At 35.9% G+C, this 14,898-nt stretch overlaps 1 protein-coding gene across 1 annotated transcript; it reads left to right on the forward strand.

Annotated features, from left to right (window-relative positions):
- Positions 1 to 7,893: 7,893 nt before the first annotated feature.
- Positions 7,894 to 9,330, forward strand: LOC133525266 (uncharacterized). The gene has a single exon (XM_061861560.1). It carries the CDS (start codon positions 8,245 to 8,247, stop codon positions 8,983 to 8,985), a length of 741 nt encoding a protein of 246 aa, XP_061717544.1. The 5' UTR covers positions 7,894 to 8,244; the 3' UTR covers positions 8,986 to 9,330.
- The last annotated feature ends 5,568 nt before the right edge of the window (positions 9,331 to 14,898 follow it).

Here is a 14,898-nt window from a genome sequence, read left to right on the forward strand (position 1 = left end):
CTCCTTGATGTTTCAGTGCTTGCCAAATGCTCTCATGTGTTATAGAGTCAAATGCCTTGGCGTAATCAATATAGGCTAGATAGAGTGGGTTGTTAAATTCCTGGTATTTTTCTATTACCTGGTCTAAAGTATAAATATGATCAGTGGTAGAATACCCTGGCCTGAAACCTGCTTGCTCGCTTGGTTGGTGTTTTTCTATATGTGGCTCTATTCTTTTTTCAAGGCTAATTGGCTTGTAGTTATTAATGTCAGCTGGGTCGCCCTTCTTATACTGTAGAATAATCCGTGATTCTGCCCAGTGTTGAGGTATTATCTGTGTTTCAAGTATTTTATTAAACTGTACAGTAAGGGGGCCAATCAGAGCAGGAGTTCCAATTTTTAAGGGCTTCGTTTGGTATATTATCAGCTCCTGGACTCTTTTCGTTCTTTAATCGCTTTATATTTTTCAGTATTTCTTGAGTGTCAAATGGTGGAACGGTAATTTGGGCTGTTTGTACATTGGTGCATTTCTCTTGGTCCTGGTCTATATTCTCACTTTGTTTGTTAGTTGAGTTATCACTACTATAAAGTTTTTATAGAAATCTGTTGCTACTTCCACTAGCTCTTCCCATGTTTGAAGTTTTTTAGTTGCTTTCTGTGTTTTAAGAGTTGGTATCCATTTTTTCTCTGAGTTCAGCTGTTTATATGCTCTGTTTTGGCTTCCAGATTCAACTAAATTGTGCTCTATTATTTGAAGTCTGTAATTTTCAGTCTTTTTTTAACATTTTGTTTAACTTTTTTAACATGCCGTAGCTCAGGAACTACAATGGAATGAATGAAGCGATTGGTGTATGCGAAATTAAAACGTGTGCATTGTAGGTCAATTGCGTCTTTCAAAATGGAGTAAATCATTTCTATATAGTTTTTGACGAATTATACTATAAAGATGATGGCAGTGGTCTTATGCGGGAGGACGGGCAGAGTCAGTTAGAATAGTTTGTATTCAAACGGCGTGTGTAGGTCTAAAATTATTTGATTACAAAATACATAGTCTATAGTCAAATTAACCAAATGTACTGTAATCGGTTTGTTGAAGTCCGAGATGCGAAATTAACAGTTTTTTTTAAGAAAATGTTTTTTTTTACCTAGAAGGTTTGCTTACTGACCAGAATAATTTGAGAAAGAGATCATTCAGCGTAAATAATATCTAATAAATATTAACAATACATTTATTAGCTTTCTAAAAATATACATTTTATTACCATACAACTATTAATATATATGTCAATGCCAATTTTGTTTAGTATTTTATGCAACAGTTGTATAAGAAGGGTCAAAAAAGGCGAGTGGCGTGAGTTACAATGTGAGCCGGAGCCGAAGGCGTAGGCGAACATTGTAAAGGAATACGCCACGAGAATTTTTTGACCTACTTATACAACGTTGCATACAATATTTTTCCTACGAGTCAACAAAAATAAATCTTAATTTAGGTAAACAAATTACAGCAAAAGTATATAGCCAAGATGCGCGAGCATACCTTGTTACGCGCCCAGCCCGCCCCGGGCCGCGGCCGGCCGGTCGGCGACACCTCGTAACTCATGAGGCCCTGGTACTTGCTACTTGCTAAATTAATTTTTTGGACATTTTTTTCTCAATTTTGGCCACCGTAGCCTACGGAGACTAACAAGACTGACAAGCGGTCTTCGTAGTCTATGGGTGTTGCTATATTACGGGTGTCACATGCGTGTTTCTGACTTATGAAGTAATTATTTTTACTATGCAACCAAATGAATATTTTGTAAGTTGGCATCAATGCACTTAGTTTAAAACTGTATTCGTTTTGGTTTTGTTAGGTTGGTAGCCATTAATCGCAGTAACATTATAGCTTATAAAAGCACAAGAGCTTTTATGAGGAATAGACAATATAGACTTTTCTTGAAATCTTTTATGTATGTTCTTATATTCGTGTTAATGAATGCATAAATGACAGATAACAGTAGAGGAGTAGGAAAAAGTATAAACGGCGCAGCGTCGGTAAACCAGCAGCATACTATTATTATTTGAAAGTACATTTATTTATAATGTTCCTAAATGAGAGGCTATCGTTTGTATTATCTCATATCATCTAATATCGATAAACATTGTGGTTTAATAATTCATCTTAGTTTAGTAAGTTATGTTTCCACAAATAGTCAAGTTCTAAGTTCATAACTTCGTTAAGTTCGTAGCTTCATGATTGCAAGACGACTGCACATGAAGTAGTGTGTAGTAATATCTGTCTCATTATTTGACTCACATCTACATATTAAACATTTTCGAACCCACTTCGTAGTTAATAACTTAAAATCACCTTCAAGATGTGGGCTGGGGCTTGTGGCGTTTTAAAGTGAGATTAATCGCTGCACGCTCTCGCCTATAGATTATGAATTTCTTGGTATTAAATTGAACTAAGGGAGAGCGTTACATTAAAAAAAGACAGACTACAAATATAAAAAGCTATAATATATGTCATCTCTACAATTCACATACAATAAAAAAATCACATTAAGCTTTTTATAAGACCTAGTAAGAATTACTAGGTTTTAATATGGACCACATTGGATCTATACTTTGTCCATATAATTAAAGGGAATTCACTCCTCCTATATAACGTGGTAACCGTTAATAAATGAAATAGTTTAAATTTAAACATAAAATCATTCATTTCGTATTGAAAAGAGTATTTATTACTGCCCCAGTAAAATATTGAACAAAAAAAAAAAAAAAAAAACATTTTGAATCCACATGGCACTCCACCATTCAGAATTAATACAACGGGTCTTAAGATAAGAATCACCACAGAAATGGATCAAACTATACCTAAGCATTACTCGTCATCGAAATTATGTTGGTTGAAACAACTATCCTAAGTGACAGACACCTACTATACACTTTGCGATTATGCTTTGCGCAACTGCACCTCGCTGTTCGGCAGTCTGTTTTTCATTTACAAGATATTAAGTCTAAATGTTTAGCAGTTATAGGGGGTTTCAAACTAGTCACAGGGATAAGGGTATTATTATCACTTAATTTCCAGCCAGAGTCTTCAGGTGAAGGTAAGTTTTGCATGGGGGTATCAGCAGTTTTCCAAATTAAAGTTTGATAATTTGCTCGGTAAAGGTGATATACCAGGGCTTCCTGAGAAGGTGGCAATTTGTCTAGGCAGTTAATATTTGGAAAAACTGCAGCCCTTAGCTCATCAATGTTATTAATACTTTGTAGAGTCGGCTTCTTGTCGCAGTAAATAGCAATCACAAACTTTTCCCCGTTCTTTATGGTGCTGTCTGTTGGTGCACAGTCTGAGCCAAAGTTTTCTAAAAGAGCACTGTATTGATTGAATACTTTCCAACTACTCTTTTTCGTAAAACCAGAAAACGAGCTTGTGGTATCGCAGCCTGTTACAGCATGAACTGCGAGTAAATAACTTCTTTCTGGTCCTATCGACTGCACAATCACGTGTATGGGAAAATAATTTGGCTTTTGGGATGTACCAAATTGCACCCAAACTTTCGGTGGTAGTTTATCGTAAAAGTGGATCAACAGCAACATTACATCAGTGTCCCTACTATTAACTATCAATGTGTCGAAACCCATTTGAGAAGCATCCATCCCTTGTAGTACAAATCGTGTGTCAGCTTCTTCGTGATTGGACTTTAAGTGAAGAATATCTCTATCCTTATTAGACTTTATGCTTAAAATATCTTTAATCCCGCCCGCAGTTAATTATTCGTAATCACCTTCTAGACTTGAGGCTTGCTCTGTTATTGCCTCTGAGATGTAATTTGCAAGATTTGCCTTATTGTTAGGATGATGAATAAAACGATCCCATTTCTTTGGCAATGGTGTACTGGAATTGGAAATTTCTAATTCGACAGGAGTAACCGACGATTTAAAGTGAGATAAAACACACTTTAAAAATACGGCTGCAAGATCACCAAAAGTGTTGGCATGTTTTGGTTTGCCAATTGTTTGTATTAACGCTTGTCCGTCCAGTAGCACTGCTCTTTATGATACCTGATCCGAAACTAGCGACACGCAGGTTTCTGTTTTTTTCAATAAGAATATTAGCCAAAACAGATTTTGGTGTCTGTCTTAGTTGTCCTTCGTGGCCGAATAGAGAAGGCGGCGGGTGTCTCAGTTCATTTTGTAAATTTTCTCTCAAATTGATGTCTCGACCGCTTTTTACAGCAGTAAACATGTGCCTAATTAAAGTATTTGCATTTATTAATGCATTTTGTTTGTCAGATTGTGATGTGATACTCAATTTATATAAATCTTGAAATGTTATTGACTTAACTTTTTTGAGCGGACTATTGAAAACTACTGTTTTTTCAATTAAACGTTGATTTAAAAATTCTTGAGCTAGTTGTATACCGCGGTTTTTGGCGTTCAGTAAATCTGTGGCAATAGCATCAGAGGCAGTTTCACCAGTGTACATGTTTATTAATTTTCCGCTTTCTTTTTCGAATAATTTTGTCTTTTTAAACATATCTACTAGTTTTTGTGTGTCAGATTCATCTCTTTGCGAACTAGATCTTTTCAAATGGAGATCATATTCATCATTATATTCGACTTTGAACATTTTTCTTGCCATATCTGATAATTGTGATCTTATGTTGAATGTTAAACACCATCTATCTCGCGCTGTGTCATTTCTTGTTATACCGATTAATGCTCCAGCTATTTTATGAATTTTATTTACATGTTCGAGACTCAAATCTGGGGAATTTTGGTTGAATGTCGTTTTTGTTTGTTTGACTACAAAGTTGCCTTTAGAAAATTCTTCGTACACGTCCCTAGCAGTTATGTGTAACGATTTCATGTCCGTTAAATATATTGTGCCCCATCGCGCACAGTTAGTATGATCATACACGAAAAACCACGGGAGCATTTGCGACACTGCCTCGATGTGTAACATCCAATCGCCTTCTCTTTCAGCACGAATGAATTTCAGTACAAGTCCTGCCAAGTCTAAGTAAGTGCGCCAATATTGATACAGTGGGTTTTCTTTATTACTTGTATCGAATTCATTCATTAGGACTACAATAATACAATTAAAAACAGCATTTTTATGAGTATTTCATAATTGCAGTTTTTATTTTAAAACGTGACTTCTAAACAGTAATGTTAATAATAGCATACCTACCGATTTGGGACCCGCGCCAGCCGCCGCGCCGTTGATACTGGCACGAGCGTTACGGAATTGACCCTATCATAAACAATTATTATCGTATACCAATAAAAAATATATTTTCAAAAAGCTTATGAATTATTCTCTATTTTTTATCATAACATTAATCGCTCTAAAATATCTCTTTCTCGAGTTATCCTAAAAAGTAAGCAATCATCTAAAGTTTTATAACCAGACTTTTCCAAATATTTCTAAAATGGTTAATTTTACATCTTTTCTTTCATAATAGCAATTATAGTAAATTTAATTAACTTTCAAATGACGCCTAATATAAACCAATCCGTATAATAGAAGCCGAGATATGCGCCAAAAACCGATGACTCTTTTGTAGCACCCGTCCCCCTCTCCAGTAACTAAAACCGGTAGATTTGCATTCTGGAGATAACGAGGAACACATCCATACCAGTTTTAGGTATTTAGAAGAGATGTCGACGACTTTTGTCCAAACAGGCCAGTTGCCTCCAGACTAACACTTTTTCAGGTGGCATCGATAGTTCAGTAATTTTCCCATTACTATGTTGAAGTCTTCAGTGAGTGGTAGGCGAGCGTACGAGCGTAGGTAGGCTCCAAACGCGACACTGCTCGCGCGAGCTTGAGCAAGGACCAGTACAGCCTATCATCTCTGGAATCAGGTTGCTCAAGTTTTCTTTGAAATATTGCTCATTATAAATTTTCACGGTATCAGATTCGCCAGGGCTTATGTTTTTTTGTGCTTAGTGATAGCTTGATAAATTCTTCAAATTTAATCGAAAGTTCCGAAATTTGTGCAATGATAGTATTTTGATTGTTAAACAATACAGTTTGATTTTCGGATGTGTGACGTGCTTTATGGTATTATGGAACTCATTGCAACTTACATTCTTTAAGTTGTACTGCATTAAAAACAGGGAGCGAACAGTGTCAACCGTCAGTCGGTTTCTTTCTTTGGACTATTGTATGCCCATCATGGAGAAGACCCTTTTAGGGATTGCAATCCGGTCCGGCGGATCCGGTAATCCGGCCGGATCCGGCACTTTTCATGAGCTACCGGATCCGGTAAAGATCACCGGATCCGGACCGGATCCGGTCACATAAAAAAACGCCTAAATACAGCACGCACTGTGCGGTTTAGATGAGGAAAAGGCGACGGATGAGAGGTATGAAGTTGAACAGAGCATAAAACGAATGAAAAAGTTTAAATTTAGTTAAATAAAAATATATGTATTATTACGATGACTGGGAACAGAAGTTGCCTTTCATGTTGGTGGCACGATATAACGATTACATAAATACTGTAATAGAAGGAAAAATTAAACGATGGAAGGCATTTGTAATTTATGCTAAAGAGAAGAAAAGAGTGTCATAATGTAGGAGTGTCATAGTGTAATAGTGTCATAGGAGATTAAAAGTAAACAAATGAGCAGGATTAAGTCGGCGGTACTCAACCGACTAGAGTTGGGCTAATCAATATGTGTTACATGTGTGAATGAATATATGATTGTAAGTTTGTATTGAAAATGAATGTGTGAAATGAAATGATAACATTGATAATCTTTAGTTTACTTCGATTATATATATATATATATATATATATATATATATATATATATATATATATATGATTAAACATTCTTTATTTTCTATTCAAATTTGAGAGAGAATCTTTTGTATTTACAATTTCATCCAATCTTATGCAATATCCTTCATGGTACATGCTACTCTACGTCTAGCCAATTCTTTATTTGATCCATGTAACTTTTCTTAGGGACTCCTTTCCGTGATGGATTCAATCCTACACTCTATTATTTTTCGCATATAATCGTCGTGTCGTGTTCCATTCCCTATCATTTGACCAATATACGAGTAATTGTCTGTAAATTAATTAAAAGTTAATTTTTTTAAATCACATAGCGTACTACTTTCTTGGGCAAAAAATGAGGGAAAATTTAATATAATTTTGGTTAATAGTAAAATATCTTATTTTCTTACTAGAATGGATGTCAACGTTACAAAGAATTAAATCAAGGAACAGTTACGAAAATTTGTCATTTCAAGGAGTTCCAATTTCCACCCCACATCCCATTGCCGGGCTTTGGAAACTAATCAAATTTATAATTGTAAACGAAAATTTGAGCACTTGTTATAATGAATAAAATTTGAGCACTTGAGGTTATATATAATAAATGACCGATTTCATATTTTGGTTTTTAAGTGATATTGACAATGTCACACTTTTTACTACTAAGGGTTATTGTTAAGAAGTTATTTATTAACTTCAAATTATAGATTTAGGAATACGTATTACGCAAAAAACTAGAAAAATATGTCATTTAATTAACTTTGATATCCCTATACCAAACCGGATCCGGTCCGGCCGGATCCGGCCGGGTTATGGCCAAAATCCGGCCGGATCCGGCCGGATTGAAAATCAATCCGGTTTGCAATCCCTAGACCCTTTCCATGTTTGCATTTTGAACAGAAATGTGTGCATACCTATGTGCCGGCGCGGATCCGCGTTCCGGCACAAACCAATTTTTTTTATGTCCTGTACATGTTTTTATTTCTTTGAATTTATGACAAAAATTATTTAAGGCTTATATGTAAGATATATGGGCATTTTCTTAAAAACGTTTAATTTCCTTTGACAATAGGTTTACATTTAGGTTGACGTAATTAAATAAACGACTTAGGTTGACGTAATTTCCGGTTCCGGTTGTCATATTGTACACAACACAGTGCCGACGATCCGTGAAATTAATCACAAATAAATAGGAAAACCTAGCAGTTTCACAAACACATCACGGTGAATGGAAAACAAAGTGACAACTGAGTGTTACTTATTAAAAACAGTGCAAAAAATAGAAGGATTACACAACAATTGGAGTACAACAACCTACGGTCGTTTTGAGGTTAGAAGTGAAGTTCATAAACAAAGACCTTAATTAAAAACTGTCACCAACTCGTACATCAAAATCAACTGTCAGTATCATCCAGTGTTGCCAGCGAGAAGAAGTAAAACTCACCACTTGACATATACGGTTCGTTACACGCAAAATATGGATGACCAATTCCAACTACTGTTCGATAAAATGAAAGTTGAAATGCAGAAGCAAACAGAAGAACTAACTAATACAATTACGGAAAAAATTGATGAAAAACTAAAACCTATTCTAGAAGAAAACAAAAATTTGCAAAAGAAAGTTGAAAACCTGGAGAAAAAAGTGGAGTATTTGGAGAGAGAGAAAAAAGCCAACAACATAATCATTCATGGGTTGAAGGAAGAGGAGACATCCACGCTGGAGCTAGTTAAACAAGTGAAAGAATGCTTTTCAAAGGATTTAAATATAAAAATAGAGGACTGGGATATTAATAAAATATACCATATTGGGAATAATAATAAGACTGGGAAACCCAAGCCTACGCTTCTATCACTAGTAAGTAAATGGAAAAAGAGTGAAATCATGAAAAATAAAAAGAAACTCAAGGAGATATATGTTACGGACGATTACTCAAAGGAAACTCTAGAAAAGAGGAAAGCCCTACAACCCAAGCTTACAGAAGAACGGGAAAAGGGAAATATTGCCTTTATAAAGTACGATCAACTGATAGTCAAGAATACCATCAATACTAAAGATAAAAGAAAAAGGGAAATATCTACCTCCCCGCAAAACGATTCTCAGCCAAGGAAACAACAAACATTAATGAATGCATCTAATAATTGTCGAATAAATGCGTTTGATATAATGAGAGGCCGTTCTCTATCTCTCTCCAGCAACTCTGCTACCAACGAACAATAGCAATTAGACACCGGCGACTGGAAACAACAACTAACTAAAAAACAAGACAAGAATACAACAGAAACAAACCCCCCAAGCCGACTGGTCCTCGTGGGGGGAAAAGACCAAAACCCTCTAAAGATAGACAAACGTAACACTGAAATATACATAGCTACCTTTAATACAAGATCACTGCGAACTACTGAAAAGCTTATTGAGCTGGAATTAGCCATAAAGGATATTAAATGGGATATAATAGGAATTAGTGAAATGAGGAGATATGGCGAAGGAATAGAAGAATATCAAGAGTACATCCTACACTACAAAGGAGAGACACCCGGCCTGTACGGGGTGGGATTCCTAATCAAGAAGAGCCTTACACACAGTATTGAAGAAATCAAAGGAATATCTGAAAGAATAACATTGTTGAACATCACATTACCCTTTAAAAAAGAAGAAAAGTGGTCTATCATACAAGCATACTCTCCAACCGAAACAAGTAGTAAACTAAAAATCGAAAAATTCTATGAAGACTTACAAAAAACTATTCAAAGTTCCCATAAAAACATTATAGTAATGGGGGATTTTAATGGACAAGTAGGAATGTGCGGCAACAGTGGAGAAGAATTCACAGTGGGGAAATATGGTCATGGCGAAAGAAGCAATAACGGGGATCGGTTAGTTACCTTTGCTTTACAAAACAAACTCAGAATCCTTAATACTTTTTATAAAAAGAAGAAAACAAAACAGTGGTCATGGATTTCCCCAAACAGCTTATACAAGAACGAAATAGACTTCATCATGACTAATAACGCCAAAATGTTCCAGGATGTGTCAATCATACAGCATTTAAACTTTAATTCGGACCACAAAATGGTTCGCGCTAAACTAAGCGGCATAAATATAAAGAGGAACAGGATGAAGCACAAGGATACTTCTTCGCTTACTTGCACTTACAATAAGGACCAACTCATAAGATATTTACAAGAGTCAATAGGAAAAGATAAGCAAGACAACATAGCAACCCAGGCAAAATATGACAAATTTATAAATATTTTACAATCAGAAACTAAAAAAGTAAATTCAATAAGTAAAAGCGTAATTTCCACGGAGACACAACAGCTGCTACAAGAGAGAAAAAAACTACTACAAAGCAAGGAAAGTAAAGCTGACCGCCTCAAAATAGCAGACATTAGCAAAAAAATTAATGAACACATAAGAAAAGACAAAAAACTAAAAAGACAAGATACATTAAAAAAACATATTGAAAAAACCGGGGGAACAAAAAAGGCTATGAAAGAATTGAACTGTAAAAAGGATTGGATGCTAAAAGCAAAAACAAATCACGGAACCTATACAAGCAATAGAGAAGAAATGCTTAAAATAGCTACTGATTACTATAGAGACCTATACCAAAGTAACCACTCAAAAATAACGACAATTGGAAGTGACATAACAGACCCCGAGCCCATACCAAAAATATTGAAGGAGGAAATCATAAGAGCAATCAATACACAAAGAAGAGACAAGACCCCTGGAACAGACCAAATAACAAATGAACTACTAAAAGCTACTATACCGGCTATTACCCCTGCACTGACGGATATATTTAACGAAATTGTAGAAACCGAAAATATTCCTACAGATTGGACCAAATCAACTATAATTCTGTTACACAAAAAAGGAGATAAAGGAGAAATTGGCAACTATCGACCGATCAGTTTGTTATCGAATATATACAAGGTCTTTTCAAAAGTAATACTTTCCAGAATCACATCGACACTCGACGAAAATCAACCGAAAGAACAAGCGGGGTTCCGTAGCAAATATTCAACCGTCGACCACATCCATGTTTTAAAACAAGTTCTACAAAAGTACAGGGAATACAATAAAACCTACTATCTAGGATTTGTCGATTACAACAAAGCCTTCGATTCTTTAGAACATGATTACATCTGGGAAGCATTGCGTACTCAAGGAATCCAAGAAAAATACATACGCTTATTTAAAAACATATACTCCAAAAGCACTGCCCAAATCAGACTAGAAGCAACGGGAAAAGAGTTCTCTATAGAAAGAGGAGTCCGACAAGGTGATCCAATTTCTCCTAAGTTGTTCTCGGCGGCCTTAGAGATGATATTCAGAAATCTGGAATGGAATAATAATGGACTCAACATAAATGGCGAAAATCTGAATCCTTTGCGTTTTGCAGACGATTTGATTCTATTCTCAGAATGTCCAGAAAATCTAGAACAAATGCTACAACAACTATCAGACCAAAGCATAGTAGCTGGCCTTTCAATGAACACAAACAAAACCAAAATTATGACTAACGGTTCACATAGTCACATCATCATGGTAAATAAGGAAAAAATAGACTATGTTGACGAGTATGTATACTTGGGTCAGCTAATAGCGACCAGTGATACTATGGCTAAAGAAATTGATAGAAGAATTGCCAACACTTGGAAAAGATTTTGGTCACTTAGTGAAGTAATGAAAAACCAAGACATGCCAATAAAGGAAAAAAGGAAAGTCTTTAACACATGCATCCTTCCGTGTTTAACATACGGTTGCCAAACATGGTCACTAACTGAAAAATTAACCAACAAAATTAAAGTATGCCAAAATGGAATAGAGAGAAGTGTAATTGGAGTAAAAAGAATAGATAAAATAAAATTAAACAAAATTAAAGGTATCACCAAATTCAAAGATGCGAACAAAGTATGTAAAACACTAAAATGGAAGTGGGCAGGACACATGATAAGAGAAAAAACTGATAAATGGACTAGGAAGATAACAGAATGGTGCCCAATAGGTTGTGAAAGGAACCAGGGTGGCCAATGGAAACGCTGGGAAGATGACCTCAGGAAAGTGGCCGGCCCAGGATGGACGAGACTCGCAAGAGATAGGGAGAAATGCAACTCTTTAGAGGAGGCCTTTGTCGAAAGACAAGCTGTTGTTACAAAACTCAGTCGTCGGAAAAGAAAAACCTAATATTGTTATCACTGTAGAACAGCAATAAAGGCTTATTTTATTTTATTTATTTAATTAAATAAACATTTTATTTTTATCAGTTTTATTTTCATTTTTCACTTATCATGTATTTACTAGAGACAATTTACTTCACATCATAACGTTCATGAAAAAAGGAGGCCAATTTATTATTTAATGTCGATTAGGTGGGGTGTGGTATTGATGCCAGCACTGGCCTACGCATAGGAAGACATTGCATGTAGTACAAATAATGTTAACTTCAGTGCTTCCGTTATTTGATCTACATTGGACACACGCTCGTCTTATGTGTCGTTTGCTTTTCCGGCCATTATCTTCATTGAGGTAGACGGACAGATCCTGCGCTATGTCGACGAGTATACGTACTTGGGGCAAATAGTCTCTTTCAACCAAAGACAGGACAAAGAAGGCGAAAGACGGATCCAAAACGTTTGGAAGAACTATTGGTCTCTCAAGGAGCTACTGCTACTTAGTCGAGTGATGCTTAATATGTTGCGTGCTTGTTGTGATGTTTATGCGGTCTGATGCATTTTGCAATGTCAGTTCATAGAAGGTGACCCTATCGCGTGATGTTTTTTTTTTTTTTTTTATTTAGGATCACCAACATGTTTACGTCTAATGCATCTAATACTTTGTATCATACGGGTACCATCGAGAACCGTGGGTCTGCTGCATTTTGCAATGTCAGTTCTTGAAGGTGACCCTATCGCGTGATGTTTACGTCTAATGTATCTAATACTTTGTATCATACGGGTATATAATCCCTTAGATTTGTGACTTTGATATGTCATTCCATTTGTCGGTCCAGTGCAGTCGGCGTATAACTGGTAAGTATTAAACATTACAATGTGACCTAAGTTGTTTTACGCAAGTGTCTGAGCCTGGCCATGTGCATGTTTCTGTTTCACTGTCTAGAGCTCCCAAGATGTTAATGCATGAGACGCTAGAATTAGAGTCGAGGTCCAGTTCGTCATGCATGATTGCGTCTCTTGCCTCTTGAATGGTGTAGTCGCTGTCGCTCGATACAACTTGGTTTTGTGCCATCAGGGTAGTTCCACTCTTTCCACTTCTCATGGCCATAGTCGTAGTTCAAGTTGAAGCGTCGTTGAAAGGCTTCCCGCATTTCATACTCGACCATTGCTAATGTTGAAGTTGGTACAGAGTAATTTTTGTTCACGAAGTGGTACTTATTGCATGAAATCGTCATTAAATAATGATGTTCCGTGCAATAACTTAGGTTTAATGGTACATATCGTTTATAAGGCCGATCTAATGTCCTTGCTTTGCAACGGTAGAAATCCTCGGACTTGCGTTTTTCTAAAAAGTCGGTTAGGCTGGTGGATGTCGAGGAAGTCGTTCCATATGGGGCAATATATTGATTTTGCCTTGCCAACGAAATAATTCCACGTTGACTTAGCTTTACCAACGAACGTTGTCGTGATGTTAAAACCATTGTGATGGGTGTTAGGCACAGAGACGTGATGACGTTATGTCTATCTTATCGAGTTACTAAAGACCAAACTGAAGGTTTGCCAAAGAGCCATGGAGCGCAACATGCTTAATTAGACATCGGTTCATAATCTTTAAATCTGAGACCAAATAGTTTAAGTTTAATTATATTAAGACAACCTCCTGTTTACATGCTGATATATATAATACTAATAATAATAATTCAGCTTATATACGTCCCACTGCTGGGCACAGGCCTCCTCTCATGCAAGAGGGCTCGGGATATAGTCCCCACGCTAGCCCAATGCGGATTGGGGACTTTACATTTATTTTGAATTTCTTCGCAGATGTATGCAGGTGCTGATATATACATATATTTTTTAATATTATATTTCTAATGTGGGCATAAAATCCCTGCTTATTATTAATATGTATGATATGTATATTAGATTGTTTTTGTTTTTTCAATAAATAAACCCAAGTGACATTCGAGACATTATGATAATCTAATATGAAAACATTAGGATTAATTATAGGATAAGATTAATAATAAGTTTAGTCCTCTACCACTGCTATTACTATCCCCGTCGCTACATACAACACTCCGAATGACAAAGGGTGTAGCAGGATAGCCTAGGAAAAATTGCCCCCAGCGATTTTGGGCCGAAACTGTAATCAAACGATGCCTTTTGGGGAGGTTATACTCTGCACAAAGTTTCATCCCTCTGTTACCCCCTGGGGGTGAAAAACACCCGATTAACCCCAAAACTGTTTTAATTATTTTTTCCTAAACTATGAAAGTGACGAATTTCAAATTTTGTACAAATATTAATAAGACTAAAAGCTATGTGCAAAAAAAATATTAACAATGGTTAGGGAACCATTGAAAATCTTGTAAAAAAAAGAAAAAGAAAAAAAGAATCACCCTGTATATCAAGTTTGGCTCATGGTACACACACTATTTATTTTTTCAAAAATGAACCAGTTTATATTCTACATTATACAAAAGTTTCATGGACCTAATCCAGAAGGAACATTGCTAAATTAAAATAAACGTACTATTTCGTAGCCACTAATCATTATACTCGTATCATGCTTAATACGCAACGTCTCGGTCCCGAAACCAAAATAATTTAAAAAAACCGGCCAAGAGCATGTCGGGCCACGCTCAGTGTAGGGTTCCGTAGTTACTCTTCCGTCACAATAAGCTAAACTGGAGCTTAAAGTATAGTAAATTGTTAACCAAGGGATGAAACGGTACCTTTCACGCGAGTTAAATAAATAGGCAAATTTGCATATATAGTACCTAATTAAAGTAAGTCTTTTTACTATGAAGGGGAAACTTTTTGCGATAACTCAAAACAGCTAAACTGATCATGTCCGCTATAGTTTTCATTTAATGTCTTTCTTAAGCTCTACTTTCACGATTTTTTTCATATTTTTTGGACCTATGGTTCAAAAGTTAGAGGG

Source organism: Cydia pomonella, chromosome 14 (assembly GCF_033807575.1).
Source record: "Cydia pomonella isolate Wapato2018A chromosome 14, ilCydPomo1, whole genome shotgun sequence".
Taxonomy (NCBI): Eukaryota; Metazoa; Arthropoda; class Insecta; order Lepidoptera; family Tortricidae; genus Cydia; species Cydia pomonella.